This window comes from Gallus gallus, chromosome 7, assembly GCF_016699485.2.
Source record: "Gallus gallus isolate bGalGal1 chromosome 7, bGalGal1.mat.broiler.GRCg7b, whole genome shotgun sequence".
NCBI lineage: Eukaryota > Metazoa > Chordata > Aves > Galliformes > Phasianidae > Gallus > Gallus gallus.
Window position 1 is genome coordinate 7,798,848 of NC_052538.1, and position 20,925 is coordinate 7,819,772.

The 20,925-nt window shown below is 46.0% G+C and overlaps 1 protein-coding gene and 1 long non-coding RNA gene across 4 annotated transcripts in view; one reads left to right on the forward strand and one right to left on the reverse strand.

Moving 5' to 3' along the window:
• Positions 1-20,609, forward strand: part of LOC107053801 — a 30,804-nt gene extending 10,195 nt beyond the window's left edge. For all 3 annotated transcript variants that reach the window (XR_005861315.2, XR_005861318.2, XR_005861319.2), the window contains 4 exons: positions 4,286-5,863; positions 15,929-16,147; positions 18,065-18,279; positions 19,779-20,609. This is a non-coding gene — a long non-coding RNA (uncharacterized LOC107053801). The remainder of the gene's footprint in view (positions 1-4,285; positions 5,864-15,928; positions 16,148-18,064; positions 18,280-19,778) is intronic.
• Positions 336-9,602, reverse strand: PRKCDBP (protein kinase C delta binding protein). The gene is made up of 2 exons (XM_421903.7): positions 9,199-9,602; positions 336-2,952 (listed from the first exon to the last, which is right to left on the reverse strand). Exons 1-2 carry the CDS (start codon positions 9,586-9,588, stop codon positions 2,164-2,166), a joined length of 1,179 nt encoding a protein of 392 aa, XP_421903.3. The 5' UTR covers positions 9,589-9,602; the 3' UTR covers positions 336-2,163.
• Positions 20,610-20,925: the final 316 nt, after the last annotated feature.

Sequence of the window (20,925 nt, forward strand, 5' to 3'; positions counted from 1 at the left end):
TCTGCTACACAGCTCAACGGCACAGACAGGCCATGCGTGTCTGGAAGCAGCTTAGACAGTTCAACATAGATATGCTTTCAGGACTATTTAAAGTGGTCTGATAAAGTGTGCATGTGGAGCTGGCAGGTTTGGGGAACTGTCTGGTTGTGCTCAGTTCTGTTAGAGATTTGACAGGGTCTGGAAGCACAGCCTGAGCACTGGCGTTTGCATCACCAAACAGCAGCAGATGCTGAGGAAGAAAAGCAGGGGACACCAATGCACTCGGAAATACCTGACCTTTAAATTTAATCTGCCAGCTTCTTGCACCGCTTCTCCCAAAGACTGAAAGAGCTGTGTTTCATGTTAGGCTTTTATTTGTCATATTTGTCGTTAGTTACAAGTAAAAACATTGGAAATCCACTGTAGTTAATACAAAATAGAAACAAAGCCACATGAGTTATGCCTTATTTTTTCCTTGCAAACAGTATCTCCTATATGATGCTGGATACTTCAGAGCTTAACTTCTAACAGTACTTGCCTACAGTAAGCTTTTACCAACTAATTTCCAGTGTGATTTACTGGTCACAGATACCACCTCTGTGGAGCAGTATCTGCGCAACATGTCACAATGGCATTTTTGCTGTAGTTTTTATTTCCCCTATAACTGGTGATTCTAAATACAAGTTGAAGGAAGCAACCTTTTAGTGCAATGTTAAGCATCAGTAGAATTATATTTGTATATATATAAAAAAATAAACCCACTGCATAAACAAACAAGGATGTAAGGTGACTGTTGTGGGTACTGTGCCTCCCCTTCTTTGCCGCACCCTTACCTTTGTGAAGTGACAGGAATGAACATTCATAGCGAATGGGCTCCTCTGGAACCTCTCATTTTCGAATTTCCAAATTTTGAAAAATTATGCATCCGATTTTGTGAGCACAGAGGTGATCCTGAGCTAAGTTATTAAAAGAGAATCAAATCTTGTGCCTTTGCAGACTCGTTCCTACGTAAACTCATGCCTGTCATCGTATTCGGTGCCTAACGCAATTTTCCCTTGAGACATGCCTAAAAAAGCATTTTCACCTTTTTGAAGCATTGTCCTTACATCCCTGTAATTATCTAACTCTGTTGTGTAGATATAACTCTATATATATGAAATAATTTGTAAAAAGATAAATTATACTATTTCCAAAATACTCTGAGATACAAAGTTGTGCAGGTGCAAAGTTTGACAGCATATTGTTACAAGGATTAAGAATTAATTAATTAGTGTTATCTGAGTATATATTCTTTAAGCTGGAAGTATAGATTTAATATAGTGGGCTTCTATTTTTGCTCCCCCCCCTCCTCCCCTTTTTCCTTAATATTTCATAGCATTTCATACTTCCTTCAGACTATCTGTGTGTTTCTATTGTTTCCATCAAACTCCTCCCTGTTTTTTTTAACTAGTTCCAATCCATTAAAGGTACAGCAGCTGATTACACATTCATGCCTGCCACTAATGTATTTCTGTAACTCCGGTAGCATGAAATACATCTTTTCATTTCCATATAAACATGGTCATTTCTTCTAATCGAGAGACTACTGGCAAAACTTCTGTGCCCATAGAGACTGGAGGAGCCAACTTTTCAGTTTTGCTATGTACTCTGCTCTTCTGGCCTTGCAACATCAGGGAGCAAAGCTCCACACCAGCTGCACAGGTATGCAGCTTCAGAGGCAGTCAGCATTCACAGAGCATAGCAAAGAAACCACACTCAAGTGTTCTCATTGGTATTTCTACATTTACATACAAAATTACTCACAGTACTAAATACTCTGAGAGAGGAAAAAAGAAGTATTTGGGCTTTGATTACTCTCCCTGCATTTCTCTGACCCAACTAGAAGAAAGCCAGCTGAGCAACTTGCTCCTGCTAGACATACTCTTTTTTCCTGTTAGTCTCCTGTTGCAGCTGACAGTATCTCTACATTAATGAATACCAGAGGATTGGCCTAAAAATTGGAGCACGCTGCAGCCCGAGTTGTTGGCTGTGTTCCCTCTGCATTCCAATACGATGCAGTAAATTATCATTGCAGAGAGAAGGCTGGAAGAAACCCGAACACCACTACCACACGTGTAGCAAAAACCAGTTATTCACCTAGGCAAAACCGTCAGTATCTGGAAGATGAAGGACGGCTCTCACATCTCAGGCTGTTTGGTCTATCTGCAGAACAGCTGCTTGGGTTGTTTCTTCATCGGATTCTTCCATTTCTCCACTGACTGGTTTGCTCCTTTCATCATACAGTTTCTGGCTGGAATCTTCGAGAGGCATCCCATACTCTTCATCATCCTCAACAATGGACAGCTCGATGTTGTTGTTTGTCATGACGCTGCTTTCCATCCTGGCTTCTTTCTCCAAAGAATCAATGACCGCTTTGCTCTCCTCAGCCAGAGATGTGGTGGGGGTCATATCTGAGTGCATGTCAGCGAAGGACATCTCCTCCTCATTCTCAGCCTGGTCGGTGCTTACTGTATCTGCTGGTCTGTCTTCAGCTTCAGCAGGGCTTTCTCCTTCACGAGATTTCTTCACAGTGAACGTCAGCGGAACTTTGAAAGGTGAACTCTTGGAAGAGGAGGATTTCTGATGGTGCACTGTAAGGGATTTCTTAATCTTCTCTCTCCGTTCAGGTGAGACAATCTTTGTGCTGATCTTGTTCATCTTCTTCTCGATGTTTTGGCGGGAGAATGCTTTCTTGAGGCTGTCGACCTTCTTCAGGCTGGTTCTTTTAATTTTCTCAGCTCTTGACTCTTCTGCTTTCTCGTCTGCGCTGTCACCCACATCATCTTCATGATGTATGTCATCCTCTGAAGACAATTCCACTGCATGCAGGGTTTCTTCCAGCGTTTTGTTCTCATCTACAGGCTCTTCTTTTCCTTCTGTAATGCTGGGAACAGGCTCTTTTGCAAAAACACCGGCAGGGATCTCATTTTCCTCCTGAAAGAATTGACAATATTTGAGTTTCATAGTTCACAGATTTAATAAATAAACCACAACCCTGAACAATTACTTTTCCTTTTTTTTTTTTTTTAATTCCAACAGTGAGATGAAGGATGCCGAACATTTCTTCTTGTTTCAGCGTATTTAACCAGTAACAAGCCACTCAAAGCTTGCTGAACCATTATCTGGTACAGTTTAAGACTAATGAGCTGTCAACTGCAAGATTTCTCTTTCAGAGTGACTTGGATTGTATACAGAATGGAAATTCCATTATTTGTCATTTAAATTAGCTTCTGTTTTTAAACAGTTCAGCTGTGAGTTTGTGCACCTACCCCTGAGATGAAGGGGTGGTATCATGGCTACAGAGACCTTGGTGCAGACAGATCACCTGTACAGGCCTTGTCCTCAACTAGAAGCAAAGACAGTGAAGCTTCTTGGCTAACACTGGACTTAGCATGGCGCGTAAAGGATGACCCACTATTTATTTTTCAGCTTTCTATGATCACAGTGATCTGAATATTACTTTCAGGAGTTAAGGGAGTGAAGTTTTGCACGCTGGATACATAATAAGATTTTGACAGATGCTCCCCACTCCCTGCGTGACCTGACTTGCTTTGGATGGCCTTAGGTCTTTGGGAAGACCCAAGGGGAAGAGTTCTTTCGGTGGGGTTGGCCAAAAACGCTGATGCTAGTGTTGATGTGCCTTAAACACATCTTAAAGGCCTCTGCTACACAGATGACTGCTCAGGCACTGAGAATGCTTTGTCTTCATGGAGAGAGAACCGTGGAGTCTGGGGAAAATCTGTAGACCTTTCCTCTCCCAAGCATCTTGCTGTAGAGTAAGCCGTGTGGCCCAGGGTATTTAGAATCCTTGCTGCTCTACAGCTATTTAGAGCACAGAAAAAAAGAAAAGGAAGTTTTCTTAGTATACTGGGAAATACTAAACATTGGTAACTGAGAAATGAAAAAAAAATGTTGTGATTTGGAAGGATTTATTAGGTCTTTTTTTTGTTGTTTTTTTTAACCAAAAAAATTATCATTAGATATAAGAGAACCAAGTGCTGAGTGAAATGGTTGTAATAACCTCAGCTCTCTCCCCAGTGGGCCTGAGCTTACAGTTAAAAGGTGAAAAAAGGCCACATATGCTGTCAAGTTCATGCTCATTATTGCAGGGCTGGGCATACAATTGTGAGTGCTGGGAGAACTGTTTTGAGTTAGATTTGCAGGCAAGGCTGTATAAGGATGGCAGAAGATGCCATGCTACTTTGTGCAGTTCTGTTTCTTTCTTTAAAAATAAAATAGTAAAGGCTACTGTGTGGCTCTTTTGCAGCTCAGCGATATGCTGGTGAATAACTGCTCGCTAGTGGGATGCATTACCCTGCAGGATAAAGAAAAGCATCACCAACGGGATGGCTGGATGTGGTCTGGATGCTCCCATGGTTTGGGTGCAGTTGTATAGACAGTGCTTTTTCTGTGGTGGGAGCCCTGACAAAGCCAGCACCCTTCTCCATCTGCTGCTGCAGCTCTCCTCGCAGTGACCACGACTACAGAAAGCACCTGCGCCAGCTGTAAGTGAGTGTAACTCTAACTGCAGTACAAATATTTGTATTTTCTTCCTGCTGCAGATAATGAAATGTGGATTATGTGAGTGGGTGCAGTTTTAAATTACTCCCTAGAGCACGAGAACTCAGTAGAAAACATAATTTACTCGTCTTGTGCATTCTTTCCAAACCTAGGTAATTGCTTACGGTTTTAAACAACTCAGCATTCAGCTGTGAGCTCCTGAATGGCACAGAAAACTGATTTCAACGAGTATGGGTAGGCTGTAACTTTTGATGTGTGACTCTAGGAGAGGGACATCACACAGGCTGAGCCCAGAGCGGTTAGACCCAGAGGTGGACAGCATGGCTGTCTTCAGTGACAGACTATGGCCATGTCAGGCTGAAGGACTGCTGAAAATACAAGCGTGGATTTATTTCACCTTTTGTCAGATTTGTGACTCAGGAGAAGGGAAACAGTCAACTTATCCTTGTTCTTTTAAAAATAATTAATAAAACCCAACCAAACCACTCTTTGTGTGCTAACGAGCCAATGATTCAATTAAAAGCAGATAATAGGTGGTCTTTGGCAATCAGATAGTACTGGCAGTTAAGAAATCACATATCTGTCTAAGTTTCCCATATGGCCTCGCGAACACCAGCCTCTGGGCACCTCTTACTCTGCTTGAAAAATGGGAGTAGCATGCTTTCCTATCTCACAAGTGTAGAAGACCTTATGATTATGATAACCATTAAAATGCACATAAAAATAAATGATTTAGAAGGCTTTGGAAACACAGAGGTGGTGTAGTAGGAGTGCTCTGTGCTGCAACAGCCTTTCCCATTTCAGTTACTGGTACAGCATTATAAGTGAGCTGGTGTTAACTTCTAGGCCTAACGTGTCCACATGACATCTGTATTCTCTTCTGATAAACATCTGAGCTGTCTGGTATTTCATTTAGGAAGATGAGAACAATACACTGAAAAATGCCAATGGTTACAAACTGCATAGCTATTTTCCATGAGAGGAGAGGAAAAAAAAAGGTGTAATTTTTTTTTCCTCTTGATCTAATATAAAATTCTAGGAAAGGAGCAATACCTCTTTTCATTATCTAGATTTGAGTTCAAAAATGGCACTTGCATTTTCTGATGTCAGTTTGTATGTAGCTTGTGACCCTGAATTCTATTTTTCCTTGTAGAGCTGAAAAGAAGGGTGCCAGTTCTCTGCATGCGAGCTTTTGCTAATGCCAGGAGTATGAGCAAAGTCAAAAGCAGTGCCTTCCTCTGGCTGTGACCAGCTCTTCCTGAGAACCTCTCATAGGTCATCATCCCATCCACAGCATATGCTGAGGAAGAATATGGCAACCACAGTGAGTAGCACATGACTCTGAAGCCTGAGGAAGCAGGTGGATGTGTGCCTGATGCTGCAGCAGGGAAGTGCTTTGGTTTGGATTTTTGTTGGATTTGCCAGATTGCATGTAGAAAGAGGCCCTCAAGAAGGGGAGGTGGCATTTTTCTGTGCCCACAGCAGTCCATGCTGCTAGGTGCTGTTGTAATGCCTAAATGATTACTAGCCTCAAACTTGTTTTGCTCTGCAAACAGGTATTTCTGTCAGGACATGGCTAATGCTCCTAAAAGCAGCCGGAGCTCCACCTCCTTCCCACCCATGCTCTTCAGACCAGCATGTCCCAAAGGGGCTGGGGCTGCAGGAGGAGGAGGATGTGTCTGGCTGCCCATCTGCATGTCCTGTACAGGCTGCGGTGTCTGTGGCTTGGCCACTCCATTCTGATGCCCTATCTGGATCAAGTCCCAGGGGCCATGCGAGATGTTTCTGTCATTAATCAATGTAAGAGTAACCAATATGGAATCAGGGAGTCATTACAGTTAGAAAAGACCTCCAAGATCATCTAGTCCAGCCATCCAACTATCACCAATATTGTCTATTAAATCATGTCCCTTAGTACCACATTGTTTCTTGAAGACCTCCAGGGATAGTGACTCTACCACATTACTGGGCAGCCTGTTCTAGTGCCTGACAACTCTTTCAAAGCAGAAGCTTTGCCTAATATCCAACTTGAACCTCCCAAATGAGAGCACTCATCTGGGGACGAAGCATTCACCAAGAGCAGCATCTGAAATGGGTCTGAGTATCAGGGTGCTCAACCCTAGGCTATAACTTTGTCATACTGTATCTGGCCTATTCACTGGGAAACACAACATTTTAGTGAAAAGTTAAACACGGGCCTTTCTCTATCTCGAATTCTGCTTCTACAGCTAAAAGTAAAACGGCCCACCAAACCACCACCAAAAACCCAGTCATGTGGCAAGCACAAAGTAACAATGCCAAAGCTTAACAAGGATTTTTGAAACAGTCATTTCAGTGTTTTGCTAAATTGCTGTGTCATTTGTAATAACTTCAGCATCCCCAAACACTTGGATACGGTGCCATTAAAATTACCTCCAATTACCACAAATATATTCAAACTAGGAGCAGTGCAGACGGTCTAGGGAGAGAAAACTTCCGTTTTGATTTTAACTCTGAGCTTCTCCCTACACTGGAAAAGTGGGTCCTAATAAGAAAGGTGCTGTGGGTAGTCTGTTTTCATTTTGAGTTGAAAAGAAGTCTCTCCAGACCGAAGAGAAGTTGCACCCAACCAGCTTTACCTTTGTTTTTAAAGAAATCTGGCATCAATATGGCCTTGCTGACTTCTCCTTCCTGGTATTGTTTTTCTCTGGAAAAGTAGAAACCCCAGCCAGCTTTCTGCTCTCTTTTCCCTCCCTCCAATTACCCCACGTTGGCTAGCACTCCTCCAGCCCCAGTCCCTCCTATGAGGAGGCTGCCTGTGCTCCTGGCAAGTGCCCGCTTTTCTGCTGGCTGCACCCTCCCAGTGGAAAATCCCACCTCCTGCCCGGTGAGAGCCCTGGGCACACCCCAGAGCACCCGAGTCATTGCATTCATCAGCTGAATGGCAGCCTGCCTTCCTTAACGCTTGTGTTCTGCGCCCACTCTAAGTCAGTGATGTTCCCTCCCCACCAGAACATGGTCAGTGACATCCTTGTGACAGAGGCTGTGTTTTAGGACCCAGCATTAAGGAAGGGCTCTGACTTTAATGGATGTAAGCAGTGCTTAACTTTGCAGGGCTGGTTAGTGGCAGGAAGCAAGCTGTCAGGATGCTGCTTCGTCCTCCAAACACTTCCTGGTGTGGTTTCCTTCACTCACAGCCTGCAGTTACTGCAGTAGCAACGGGGTCCCACCTGCACAGCACACATACAGCTATCTTCACTCTATGTGCTATGCCTTCTAAAAATGCTAAAAGTTGGGTTTCCTGAAGGAAAACACTGTGTACCTTGTAATATGTGCCATGAAATTTCCTTCCCCCTGCTCAAGATAAGTGCAACCTCCACTTGGGATGCAGTCAAGATGTGGGCCTGGAGGTGTCCATTCTCAGCTAACAGGAGGTGGCCACGATCTGACTCACAGAAGCAGCTCCCAAAGCCCTCAGAGAAGCCCAGCAACGTGCATATTTCCATGTAGCTCTTCCTGGAATCATTTACACATTCCTTCTGGGGTGGAAACTATAACAGCCCCTCCTCTCCAGGCCACGCCACACACACTGTCATTTGGGAGAACAATAAGCAGAGCAGATGGGGCTTCCTCTCCATGAGGACGTGGCTGGCCACTGGCCAGACCCGCCAACTTTGTCAAAATTAAGGGTTTGTTGTTCTTTTTTAAAGCAGGAAGCAACTGCCTAAAGAGCAGAGTGAGCAACTGACGCCATAAAACGCAGCCAACAACCTCAGTGTACAGAGCTGTGACACACCTGAGCTGCAGCCCCACATCTGTCCTCCATCTCTGGTACACTGTGTAGGTGTCTCTCTCTTTTTTTTTTTTTACCCCCTCATTTTCTTTCTTCTTCTTCTTTTTTTTTTTTTTTTTTTCCCCCAGAGGTAAAACTCACATCCTGTGTTTAGTTAAAGCTCATGCCGCGTTCTGTCCAGCCCATTGCTTAAAAAGGGGAAAATATGCAAACTGCTGCTATCACTGGATGGGCTCCTGGGAAGTTTCGCTGCATTTTTAGCTCCTCTCTGATTGGGGTGGGAGTGGGGCAGGGGCTGCACCGCTGCCCTGCTCTTGCAGGCAGATGAAGGGTGGTGTTCAGGGGCTTTTTCCCCAAGCTGGCCAAACATTAGCAAATCGGGAATTTCCCCAAAGTTTGCTAGGAGTTCACCAAAGGGGCTCTGTGCCCAAGTCTGCTAAAAGTTAGGAAAACAAGGGATCTGTGCACCAAGTTAGCAATATGGGATTGTGTTCCAAGTCTGCAAAATGGGCTCCTTCTCTGAGTTTGCTAACAGCAGAACAAGGCTCTTTCTGAAGGTTTGGTAAGAGGGGTCATGGGGCCTTTCTCAAACTTCACCAAGAGCTGGGGAAACAGTTTCTGTCCCCTGGGTTTGCTAAGAGTTGGCAAAAGGGGACATTTGCTAAAAGTAAACAGGGCAGGGCTCTTTCCCCAAGTTTGCAAAGAGCAAAAAAAGGGGAGCTTTTCCCCGAGCTTGCCAGGAGTTATTACGGGCCCTTCCTGCAGGCTGGCGAGGCGGCAGCAGCAGCAGGGCTCCCTCCCTTCCCACGTCCGCCAGCAGCAGCAGCAAAGCGGGCCCCGTCCCACCGCGTTCCCGGAGCCGGCGGCTCTGCGCGGCCCCTCCTCACCTGGAAGATGAGCACTTTGAAGCGGTCCCTCCGCAGGAGCTGCGCGTGGTGCTGTTCCAACCGCCGCACCTGCGCGCACTGCCGCTCGAGCCGCTCGCGCACGGCGCGGGTGTGCGCGCACACCTTCTGCGACTTCTCCAGCAGCTTCTCCACCGCCGCGCCCGTAGCCCCGTGGCTGCGACACAGCTTGCCCAGGTCCCCCTGGATGCCCTTCACCGCCCCTTCCAGCCCCCGCTGCCTCTGCTCCATCTGCCGCTGCTGCCCTTCCACCGACTCCAGCATGGACACCAGCTTCTCCAGCAGGGCCAGCACGGTCAGGGCGTTCACCTGCCCTCCGCCCGCAGCCTCCGCCGGCGGCGGCACCGCGCTGCCCCCCGCCGCCTCCCCCATGGCTGCCCCGGCACGAGCCGCCGCCCGCGGCCGCCGCTCTTAAGGGCTGCGGGAGGAGCCCGGCCCCGGTGCCGGCCCGCCCTGGGCGGTGGAGGGCTTCCCGGGGCGGGCCGGTCCCGGGGCCGGGCTTGTATCCCATCGCTCGTCGTCGGTAGGTGGCGAGAGACACCGCGGAATACATACCGCTTTCCTCACTCCTGCGGCTCTTCCTTCTCTAAAGGTTCTGAAAGTGCTCGAGATTCGTCCTGCACCCGTACTCTGTGCACCATCGGGAAAAACTGCAGTAAGGTAGCCAGCACGAAATACATTTTTACAATTTGGCCCCTGCCCCAGCGAAGCAAATCCATGGATAATATCGCTATCTTAGCAGCAAGGCCCCTCAGCCCTCATTATGGGCTATTCTTCGGGGGACCCGTGGCTCAAGAGGTTCTGCTTGGTGCCACCCACCCTGAGAATGCACCGTGAGAGATGTGGAGCTGTATCAGAAGCAATGAGGCAGCCCCAAAATGGTGCCTCTTCCAGCCAGCCACAGCATTCCAGTTGGTGGTTTTGACAGCAGCTGTCAGATCTGATTACATGGCACATCTTTTTAACAGAGCTGTCAAGTTGGCTGAGCCATTTGGTCTTTGAGGAATCAGCATTTTGATCACAGAATTATAGTCATAGAACAGCTTGGGTTGGTATGTTGCCACCCACCATCTCAGGCTGCCCAGCACCCCATCCAACCTGGCTCTGAACACCTACAGGGATGGGGCATCCACAGCTTCTCTGGGCAGCCTGTGCCAGCACCTCAGCATCCCCTGAGTAAAGAATTTCTTCCTAACATTTAACTTAAATCTACATTCTTTAAGACCACTGTCCCTTGCCCTATCACTATCAGACAGTGTAAAAAGTCCATCAACCTCCTGCTTGTAAGTCCTTTTCAAGTACTAGAAGGTCTCCTCGGATCCTTCTCTTCCCCATGCTAAACAAACCCAGTTCCCTCAACCTTTCTTCACAGGAGAGGTGCTCCAGACCTCTAATCATCTTCACGGCCCTCCTCTGGACCCACTTCAACAGCTCCACCTCCTTGCCATACTGGGGGCCCCAGGTTAGGACGCAGTTCTCAGATGGTGCCTCACGAGGGCAGAGTACAGGAGGACAATCACCTCCCTTGCCCAGCTGGCCACCCCTCTTCTGATGCAGCCCGGGATACTGTTGTCTGGTCCCAAGATAGACCCCTAGGGGGTACCATTTGTGACCGGCATCCACCTGGACACAGAGCCATTGACAACAGCCCACTGGCTATGACCATCCAACCAAATATACATTTTTCCTTCAAGATCCTTCAAATCTGTATCTCTCCAACTTAAGAATTAGGAATGTTGTGTAGGACCATGTCAAAGACCTTGCCGAAATCTAGGTAGGTGACGAGTTGTTCTTTGTCTAATGATGCTGTCACTCCATCACAGAAGGCCACCCTTTGGGTCAGGCATGATCTACCCTCGGTGAAGCTGTGCTGGCTGTCTCGGATCACCTCGTTGTCCCACATGTACCTTAACATCTCCTCCTCGAAGATCTGCTTCATAATCTTCCAGGCACAGATGTGAGGCTCACCAGCCTGTACATTGATGCTGATTTTATATTTTTTAATCTTTACTGATTAATTTGGAAGGATGGCAGAGTTTTTTGCCAAGTTGTGCTGCAGGTTTTTCTGGTGAGAAACTTTATGGAGAAAACATTTTATCTTTATTTAGAATGAAGAAGCATTAAAGAGATTAAATTTATCAGGGTCATCTCCTGCAAGTCAAGAGTGATTTTCATGTAAAATCAATGTGCATGAATTGTACGGACAGAAATTTGAGGTTAACTCACTCATCAGTCACATGATGCTCAGGATAATAAATGTTTTACGCTGGGGCATTACTACTAATTTATTAGGCATGGAATAATAGGTAAAACTATATGGCAGGAGGGAAGGAGAGGGGAGTTAATAGGGGAAAGAAGGACTACAGGTACTGTAGACATCATCCTGGGATTTCAGGTCAACGCTCGCACTGACTGTAAAGGTATTGTGTGAGGCCGTCTAGATGGGAAAACTGGTAGCATCCATTTGTGGTGTGCTATAAAAATCACACAGAGATTGATATATTCCATTGCATTTGGCACTAAGAGTGGTTAAGTGTTGGAACGGGCTGCCTGGGGGTGTGGTGGAGTCACCAGTCCTGGAGGCTGGAGTCACCAGGTGTTCAAGGAACGTGTAGATGTTGTACTGAGGGACATGATTAGTGGGAAGTATTGGTGATGGCTGGACTGGATGATCTTGGAGGTCTTTTCCAACTGTGGTGATTCTATGATTCTCTGACCCAGTACAGAGAACCCAGCCCTGGGGATCGTTAACTGGCTCTCTGTGGCCTTGTTGGTCTCACTCAGCCTGCTGACTGCTCATCAGTGCATGTAGAAAAGGGCTATTGCTCCAGCCCTGTACAAATTGGGGTTGTTGCAGGAGAACAAATATATGGGAATGGGAAATTTGGAGAATCACCGCTGGGAGAGATTTTAATATTTGGGGAAAGAGAAAAAGATGAGGGTGCCTGACAGGAAATGTATCATCATAAAAGAACATGAAACTGCAATTTTGCTTCTTGTGCAAATGGCATCCAGCAGAACTTAATATGCTACCAAGAAATCCACTTCCACTTTATCGGCCAGACTAAATCATGTTATGCACAGGAGACTTCCTTTCGCTGTATGCCAAATAGCAATAATTCTGCACAGACTTGTAGACACAAGTGAAAAAATAAGCCACATAAAAATACCATATGTGCCAAGCATTTTCTGTGTATTTCCTCAGACGTTTGATGAGCTCAATAATAAACTACAATTTTCCTTTGAAAAGCAAATTAAGTTTACGTGGCAGGGGAAAAGAATAGCTTCCTTAGCTTCTGGTACAGGAGGATTCTTAAGCTGCTTGGTTGAACTTTAAGCAGCTCGGACAAAAGTGAGGTCAGGACACCAGCAGACACAAATTGAATGGCATATGGGCAGGCCGGACTTGCCAATTTCTTGTTTTCATCTAGAGAATATGTGGGGCACAGTGCAGGATAAGTGAGTCCAGTAATATCAGAATAATAACATTTTAAGAGGAGCTAGCTGATATTAAACAGACGTGGAAAATAGGATCTGCAGAATGAAGCACGGCTACCTGCTTGGAGATGGCTTTGCTTTTGGAGCAAGGAACCAGCATGACCCAGGCTTTTGTGGTGGGTGTGAAGGCTGGCACCAGGAAACCTGAGCTTGATGGACTTCTTGTGGTAGTGCATGTTTTGTGGAGCAAAAGCCCTTTCTAACTGGAAGATTGGCTTTTCTTTCTTCCAAAGGAGCCAGCTTCTGTTGAAGAACATCCTCCTTTTTCTTTTTTTTTTCTTTTTTTTTTTTTTTTTTTTTTTTTTTTTTCCCCCAGTTTGAGAATGTATACAAAAACAGAGCTGTTTTCACCTTTCTTTCCTGGGTGTTACTGGGAAAATGGAGATAGCTTTCAGTGAAAGGCAGAGCTACCTTATCTGCTCTCTCTCCTCTAGAAGAGAGTGAGAATCAGAATGCTTTTAGAGTTTGATGCTGAATACACGTTACTTTTTATGATAGGACATTCTTTATTACAATCTTTCCTGTGATTTATCATCTTGAGGAGTTTCTCATGGAGCATCGGCCAAAGCAAACTTCTTGGAGAGGCAGTTCCCACATTACTGTGCAGGGCTTTGCTGAGGATGATGTCTCTCCCCAACAGAGGGGAATTTTTGTAAGGGGAAATTGGGAATTATGGTCAGGATTATGCAGAAAAAGAATCCGCCTTTAACTGGCACATTCCTTGGGACTGTCAAAAAAGCTGATGGCTGAGCTTTTCCTCCCTTGTAATCAAGTTGTTTGGAAGAAGAAGATAATGAAATCACCTGTAATGGAAGCAAATGGAATATTAACTATGTGAAAAGCAGATGAATTCAGATGATCTGTTTTCTGCAGATAATTGGGGAGACTTGTGTAACTTTCCATCTGCAGACATACTGCCATTCCTGTCCCCTGAATCTTGTGCTTGGGATGAGCCACCATGGAGCTGGAACACAGCCAGCATCTCTCCCTCATTGCCATGGTAGCTGTCATGTTGTGTCATGGTGCTTTGTGTTGTTCAAATGACATAGCCAGAGATAACAGTGCAATGCAAAGCGAAGCGTTATAAATCTGACATGGCATGTCCAAAACAATACTTGCTTTTAGTAGATCAGTTATCCTTTAAATGGGAGTATTTAGGTTTGTGCTTAGATAATTCAGTAGCTCCCATCTCTGGTAGGAATGATGTCAACCTGAGTTACTTCTTCTGATGAGCAGTGATGATGGGGCAAGAAGGCATGAAAAGGATGAAGAGCATCGGGCTTTGGGTGCACATCCCAGGGCTGTCTCATGTGATCAAGGCAAGGATCCTGGGGCTGCTCACGGTAACCCTGTAAGAGGTGAACTGGATCTGCTATAGGCCGGCTGGCTTCAGTTCTTAATGGTTGTAATTTTCAGCTATTGAAAACTTGTTAATTTCATTATATAAGAAGCTGCATATTTTTCAGAGTCCCTCTTGAGGTTAGAAGATAAAAAAAGGTTAAATCAGCTCCTGGCTCCTAGTATTAATATCCTATTTATTATTGCACAGCCATTAAGGGTGTTTATTCAGAAATATTGGATAAGCAGCAAGTCATCTGCATAGGACACGGCTAAAATGTCAAGCTGTAAATTAGCTTGTTTACTCAAAAAGAACCAAGGTTTTTCCAGATGTTCTTTTATGAGCTGCTATAGGTTGCAGGTGAACTCATGTGCGAAGCCAAGCCTTGGGCAGAGGGAACTTGCTTTGTAACTTGGGTGGGGCTAAAAAGTGGGCTGAAGATACAGAGCCTCGGCACTTTTTGGTTTGTAAAGTGTTGCTTAAAACAGTAGCGAATGAAAACCAGTAGGTAAGTAGATAAATGTTTGTTTCCTAATTGCTAAACACATCTGTCCGACCGGAGAGCTTTGCTACTCGCTCTGCTACGCACTCAAGTATCAGAGCCACTCTTTGGCATTGTACTGGTTAGCTTGCTTCTTTCTACATGATTTCCAGGCACTGGAGGATACCCTGGTGGGTTAAGGTTAAACAAGGTGCCGCACTGGCATTCTAGATGCTGTTTAGCTTTTTACTCTCACGCACAGGCACAAAAAAAAGCTGGCTGTTGTAAGTTACCTAAACCCCACCTGCTGTTTTGTGTAGTGCAGTAGCACATACTTCAAGGTAGCACAACCTGAAGGGGCAACATGATTTTAAAGATGCACTTTCCCTGTACACGTTCAGTGTCATTGGGTCAGGCTGCAGGTAGCTACCTTCTGCAGCTTTAAGGAGGTTCAAGAGGACCAGGCCAGGAGGACTAGAGTCATCTCTATGTCATTTCCCATAGCCACGCTCACAAGCTTCTGCGTCTCTGAGAGCTCTCCATCCCGAGATGCAGGAGCGTGGGTGTTAATAAAAATGAAGTGATTAAAAATAAAGCCTCTGGTCGAGCTGCTCTCAAGGTATTTGCCAGAGGGATGGTGCAGGAGGCTTGCAGTGAGTCGCCGGCTGCTTTGAGAAGAGCAGATCCAGGTGAAAAAGAAAATAATTGAATTTTCTCCATGGCGTATTTCAGCAAATTCTTCCACGTCTTCTCCACTTACTAAATACGGTAATATTTAGACAATTGGTGCACATGAAATGTCAGGTTGTAGGAGCTTAAAGTCTTCTGATTTAATCATTGTTATCATTTATTTTAATAATTTCAATTTAATAGTTTTCCGCTTGCACAACAAATCTGACCGCCTTCAGGAGAGCCCAGTTTGGACTGCCTTTGATAGTGGTTACCATGCCAGCTTACATCATGCAATGAAACCTCAGTGCTCACTGCTCCCTGGCCTGGCTGTTGCCTGCTGCCCAACTCCATCCTGTTTCCAAGCCCAGCCATATCCCTTCCCGTGCTGTTCCCCAGAGGACAGCCAGCTTGTCATGCCTAACACAAGCCCTGGAGCATGCCAGCAAACTGCTGCCTACTGCTTGGTTTCTTTTGCCGTACAACTTCTTATTAGGAATAGGTTAATTTTGCACCTTGGTTTTCTCTCTGATATTATTCAGGCTCTGGTTACCTCTCCCTGTCGCCCTCCTTCCTTCATCTCTCATCTAAAAATGGCCTTTTAAGATAAGTCGGCTTCTGATCTCTGTATTTTTGCCTGTTGCCTTGTACGACTCTTTTTAAAAGCACTACTAGTGCCACTTTATGCAAAATTCATGTCATTATTATATTATTATTTTTTTTAGGTTTGAAAGGATCTTGCTTTTAAAGGGAAAATAGCACATCTCTGTATTCTTCTCCATTGTACTGGGAGAAGTGGGGATTTCGGAGCAGGGCGTGAGGAGCGGTTTGACATGCAGCAGTGATGGATGTCGAGAAGAGCTGACTGGTGTCCCTTGACGCCTTCTTTCTGCTTAGAGAGGAATAATGGCCCCCCAGGACAGCTTCTCAGAGCCAAGCTTTACGTAAGTGAATTCTGTCAGCTTTTAAAGAGTTAATGGAAACTCTTTTCAAAAAGTATTTACTTATTTCTGGTTTTGTTTTCTCATCACAAGTATTAACCAAGCTCAGCATGACTTGGCCAGCTGGCCAGGTCAGGTGGAACTGGGTCCTCTTCCTCCAAGGACCACCAGCAGACCTAGCTCCCTTGTAGGCATGGTGCCCAAGCAGCACATGCTGCATGTCCCTCAGCCTCCAGCACCTGCCTTCAGCTCCCACCCCGGCACAGTGATCCTCTGCAGTGACCTCATGCCTTGCAGAGCCCCGTGGCACTGGTGGCAGAGAGCAGCCCGTGGCCCTGCTCCTCACCCAGTTGGGTCTGTCACCTTGACCAGGCCAATCCCCATCAGCATGTCAGGGCTTTGTTGCTGCGTCTCTAATGAGTGCGTGCTGTGAGTACATTTTCTCCTGCGCTGGTTTCCTAGACCCTTTCTTGAGAAAGCAAACCCGATGCAGGTGAAAGCAATATTGCAGTACGCTAGATAAAATTGCTTCCTTTGTTAATTTTTCTTTTCCTTTTAATTTCCTTTTAACCAGCACAGAGTCTCTGAAGGCATCCAAATCAATACTTTTTGCATATACTGTACTGCTGCTTTTGAAACTATTTGCCCTTATTAAGTATTGTTTCCTTACCAGACGTGGCTGTTCCTGGCTAAGCAGCATCCCTACTGCTAGGAGAAGGATTTCTAGGAGGAGTGAGCCTAATGTAACCACATATGACTGACACACACAAACCAAACCCACCACTGCTTCTGCTTCTCTCAACACATTTTCCATAGACCTCTGAAAGGTTCTTTGTGGAAAGAGCAGCAGCCTGCTTGGCACACACACATTCTCTGGCACTTCTAACAGTGGGAGGTGCATGCATGCCACTCTGTGCCATCGCCCATGCCAGCCTGTCCTGCTTGCTGCACCTTGCTGGGATCCTGGCGGTGGTGGGCAATGGCTCAGAAGCTCAAATTTGTAGTCCGTATGAAAGCTGCAGAGAAAGGAGGAAAACTATTTGAAGTGTCCCATTAGAATGTCACCCCACATCTGAAAGAACCTGTTACAACTTTTATGGAGATCTGTACATTTGTCTTCCTGTTCTGCACAATGTGTTTGGCTCAGATGTGCCCTCCTCCCCATTCATAACTAACCTTGGCAGCTTGGCAGGAGCCCCTCTGCACCCACCCCAGGGCTCTGAGCACCTTTTCCTCACACTTCTGATAGCCCTGGAGGATAACTGCTCCAAGGTGCAGCCCCATGCCTGCTGTTGCAGTTTGTCTCTGTACCATGGAGCTTGCCAAGCCCGCTGGCCTTGCCAGAGATGAGCCCAGGCTGTTGGCAGCACCACCTGCCTCACGTGCTTGCCCTCACTGCTAATCTGTCCTTGATTACAGACACGGCATTCATTGTTGTCAATTAGCTGTGCCTACGGAGATGCTGTGTAATGGCCTTAATGCTCAGGATCTGGTCCATTGTCCCCTCTCTGAGGGCTGCTGAAGGATGCCTTTGGCTGTGTGCCTGGCCATGGGAAGCCAGGTGTGGAGCAGCAGTGCATGGCTGCTCACTGCAGGGCAGGGTGGTGGTTAGGACATCAAGGGGAGCGGCAGCCTGGGGCTGGGATGGGGCTTCCCATGGCTTCAGGAGGTGTGGAGAAGCCCTGGCACACCCTTGTGACAGCCTGAAAGTCATCGTCTTCTCCCCTTCTAGCCTTGGGTGTAGTGCAACAGCCTGGGTGTAAATTTTTCAGAAAACTTCAGTGCAAAATGCTGAGGCAGCAGCATTAGGCACAGCCATGTTCACGGCACTGTGCACTGGGACTGCCATCGTGATCACAGCAGGTAGCAGTTCCCATTGCATTCACATCAACAGCTCAGAGTTATTACCATACTTTACAGATCCCTAAAATTGGGCACTCCTCTAAAAAAGAGAGAGAGAGAGAATGAGAATTAGCCAAATCTCAATCTCTGAACCAGGGGCCGGCAGCACCTGCAGGACTACAGGACCTGGAGTACAGAAGGACACCCTGAGCTCTACATCTCTACTCAGCAATGCTGAGGCTGTTGCTAAGCGACAGGTGATGCTTGCTTTAGCCAAAATTTGGCTCTTAAAGGTACGTTTGCAAAAAGCAATCTTTCGTGTGCATGAAATTAATTTGTAGATATGAGCCATTATATTAGGTAACAGTAATAGAGTTTTGAAGTACTTCAGTGTGGCATTAAAATGGGACACAGCACGTCGTGAAGACACTGTGCAGCCAAAACTGGAAGTCCTCCCCTTTAATTAATTGGAATTTAAAGCCAGGTTACCTTCCTCACCAAAATAAATTAACAGTAAATCAGGCTGCAGAATAAATGAGTGAATTAAGTTGGGCTGGTTGTAGAGTTCAAAGGGAAGCACATCCCTGGGCTGATGAGTTGGGGTTCCATGCAGCTCCCAGGGGCTGCTTGGGGAGCTGTGGGGCAGGGCAGGGTGCTCCACTGTGCTGCTGTCAGGTGGTTGCCGCATCTTTTCTAATTAAAATAAAATCATCCTAGGATTCGTGAAATGAATACTTGGTCTAATAGATTCTGAAAGTGATGAAAATGTTTCCATTAAATAGTGAGAGAGGGAGAGAGACCCCGTGAGGCACAGCATTTTATCTCAAGTCTCTAATAACATTAATAAACTCTTTAATCTTTGTCACGTTTATGACTTAATGGCAATCCTTATGGACGTGACAGACAAGTGAGCACTGCCAGGTTCTTCCAACTTCCACGTATTCATATTCTTTGTGGCAGTGTGTGGTGGAGGACCAGGAGGTGTCATCCCCAGCTCACCTCCACCTCAGCTCCCTGTATCCCAGCACAGACCAGGGTCCGTGCTGTGTTGGTTGTGTTCAGCCAGACTCTGATGGCAAAACAAACCATCACAATTAATCCCTCCTTTATTTGCATGGTTTTGACGCCATCAAAACAGATGACACTGATGTAGCATAAGGAGAATTTCTAAAGAGGAGCATTATGTTTTAAAACCCCAATAAAAACAAAATAAACGCTGGAGTTTGAATTTAGAGAATGGGAGGAAAAAAAGGCTATTCTGTGCTGGTGAAGTAATGAAGGTACCGGCTGGTAACAATGTTTAATAGCACGTTACTGCTGAATTACTTTGAAACTTCTGCAGAAGTCGAGATGACATCCACATAAACACCAAATGAATTCCAAGTGATCGGTATTATCATAAAGAGCACCAAATGAATTAATAATGATGGAACACTTAAACTAAAACATTCTCCTTCCTCATCTCCTGTCTCTTTTATGCGCTGCTCTAGTCACTTTTATCCGACCACATGACCCTTCCTTTCCTTCATCTTTTGATTTTTAAAGGATGTACTTCTGCATGAATGTGTACTTCCATGCATGGAGCAAGGCATGGACCAGTCCTTGTGACAGTGCTGCATTGGCACTGCAACGTGAAGGGCTGGTGGGAAGACATCTGGACTTATTGCTGGGAGAACAATGACAACTGATCATAACTGTGACAATAATGATTGCTGCTGGGTGGCCCCACATGTGCGCAGACCTTGGGGCACCTTGGACAGTGCTTAGTAATGTAAGTGGCTTTCTCTTGCAGGCCCAGCAAATCCCCTACTGATGCAACTGCTGGGTTGCTGAGAACTTTCAGAACAGGACACAGGGCTGCCAAGAGGATGGCACTGCAGGGCTGTTTGTTGGGAAGGTGAAGATGCCAGGCACGGCTCCAGGTAACAGAGCAGCCCCGTGGCTTTAGAGCAGCACCTACTGCAAGAGAACTCCTGTGCAGTATCTGTCACTGTGCTGTTGCTGCTGGGCCCCACGTGTGTGTGGCTTCTGTGACAGGAGCAGCATCACAGAATTACATTACCAATTCATTTGCAAATGCTGGTGGAGATGTACTCAACAGTCCAAATGAAAAAGAAAAAAAAGAAAGAAGGAGAGATGGGTTTCATCTTCCCACGTGCCTTGTGGCTGGTCCATCCAGCCCATTCTGCATCTGTCAGAATCAGTGCCCTGGGAGCAGTCATCATTTTTATTAACCATTAAACAAGAAGTTTCTTTTTATTTGAAAATGTAAACCATGCAGAGAGTACTATCAATGGCCTCTAACCCAGCTCACATTAACCTACGCCTCTGGGAGCTCCCCAAAACCTGACCACAAGCAGGGCTGGGTGCGCCCCGAGGACTTACACCTTGTCTATGAGTGCCCGATGTGAAGTCATCCCCGGGTGCCTTACGGGGCTCTGAGCAAGCCTGAGGGTGGGAGGCTGCCGTGGGGCTGGCACACAGAACAGACTCTCTGCATGCTATTTTTTAGAATTTATTTTTATTGTGCTGCCTTAGTTGCTTCTGTGTGATACTGCGGAATATTCTACTGCTTTGTGGCTCTCATTCAGAAAGGAAAAATTAAAAAAAGGAAAAGTTAACAGAAAAAGCGTGTTTTTTTCTTTAGAAAAAGCCTGTATCTTTGTTTTCAGCAGCCTTCCTGCTGGGATGAAACTGTTAATTAAGCAGCAAGTGAACTAAATTAAGCCCGCCTAATACAGACAGCCCTATGTCAGATGGAGGACACACTGCCACAGGACAGGTCTCTGTCCACCTGTCCCGGTGCCCAGCACTGTCTAACACCACACTGGTGGCCATGTGCACATGGGGTGAAGAACACAAATTTTGGCTTCCATGTCAATCAGAAGGATCTGAAGGGCTCAGCTGGCCAAATTTGGGTTCATCCAGACTGTAATTCT

Bases quoted from the DNA above. Each gene is read 5' to 3' on its own strand.
- PRKCDBP (XM_421903.7), bottom strand. From the start codon at position 9,588: ATGGGGGAGGCGGCGGGGGGCAGCGCGGTGCCGCCGCCGGCGGAGGCT. The intron at 2,953-9,198 runs GTGAGGAGGGGC...CAATTCTTTCAG, and splicing joins TCAAAGTGCTCATCTTCCAG to GAGGAAAATGAGATCCCTGC.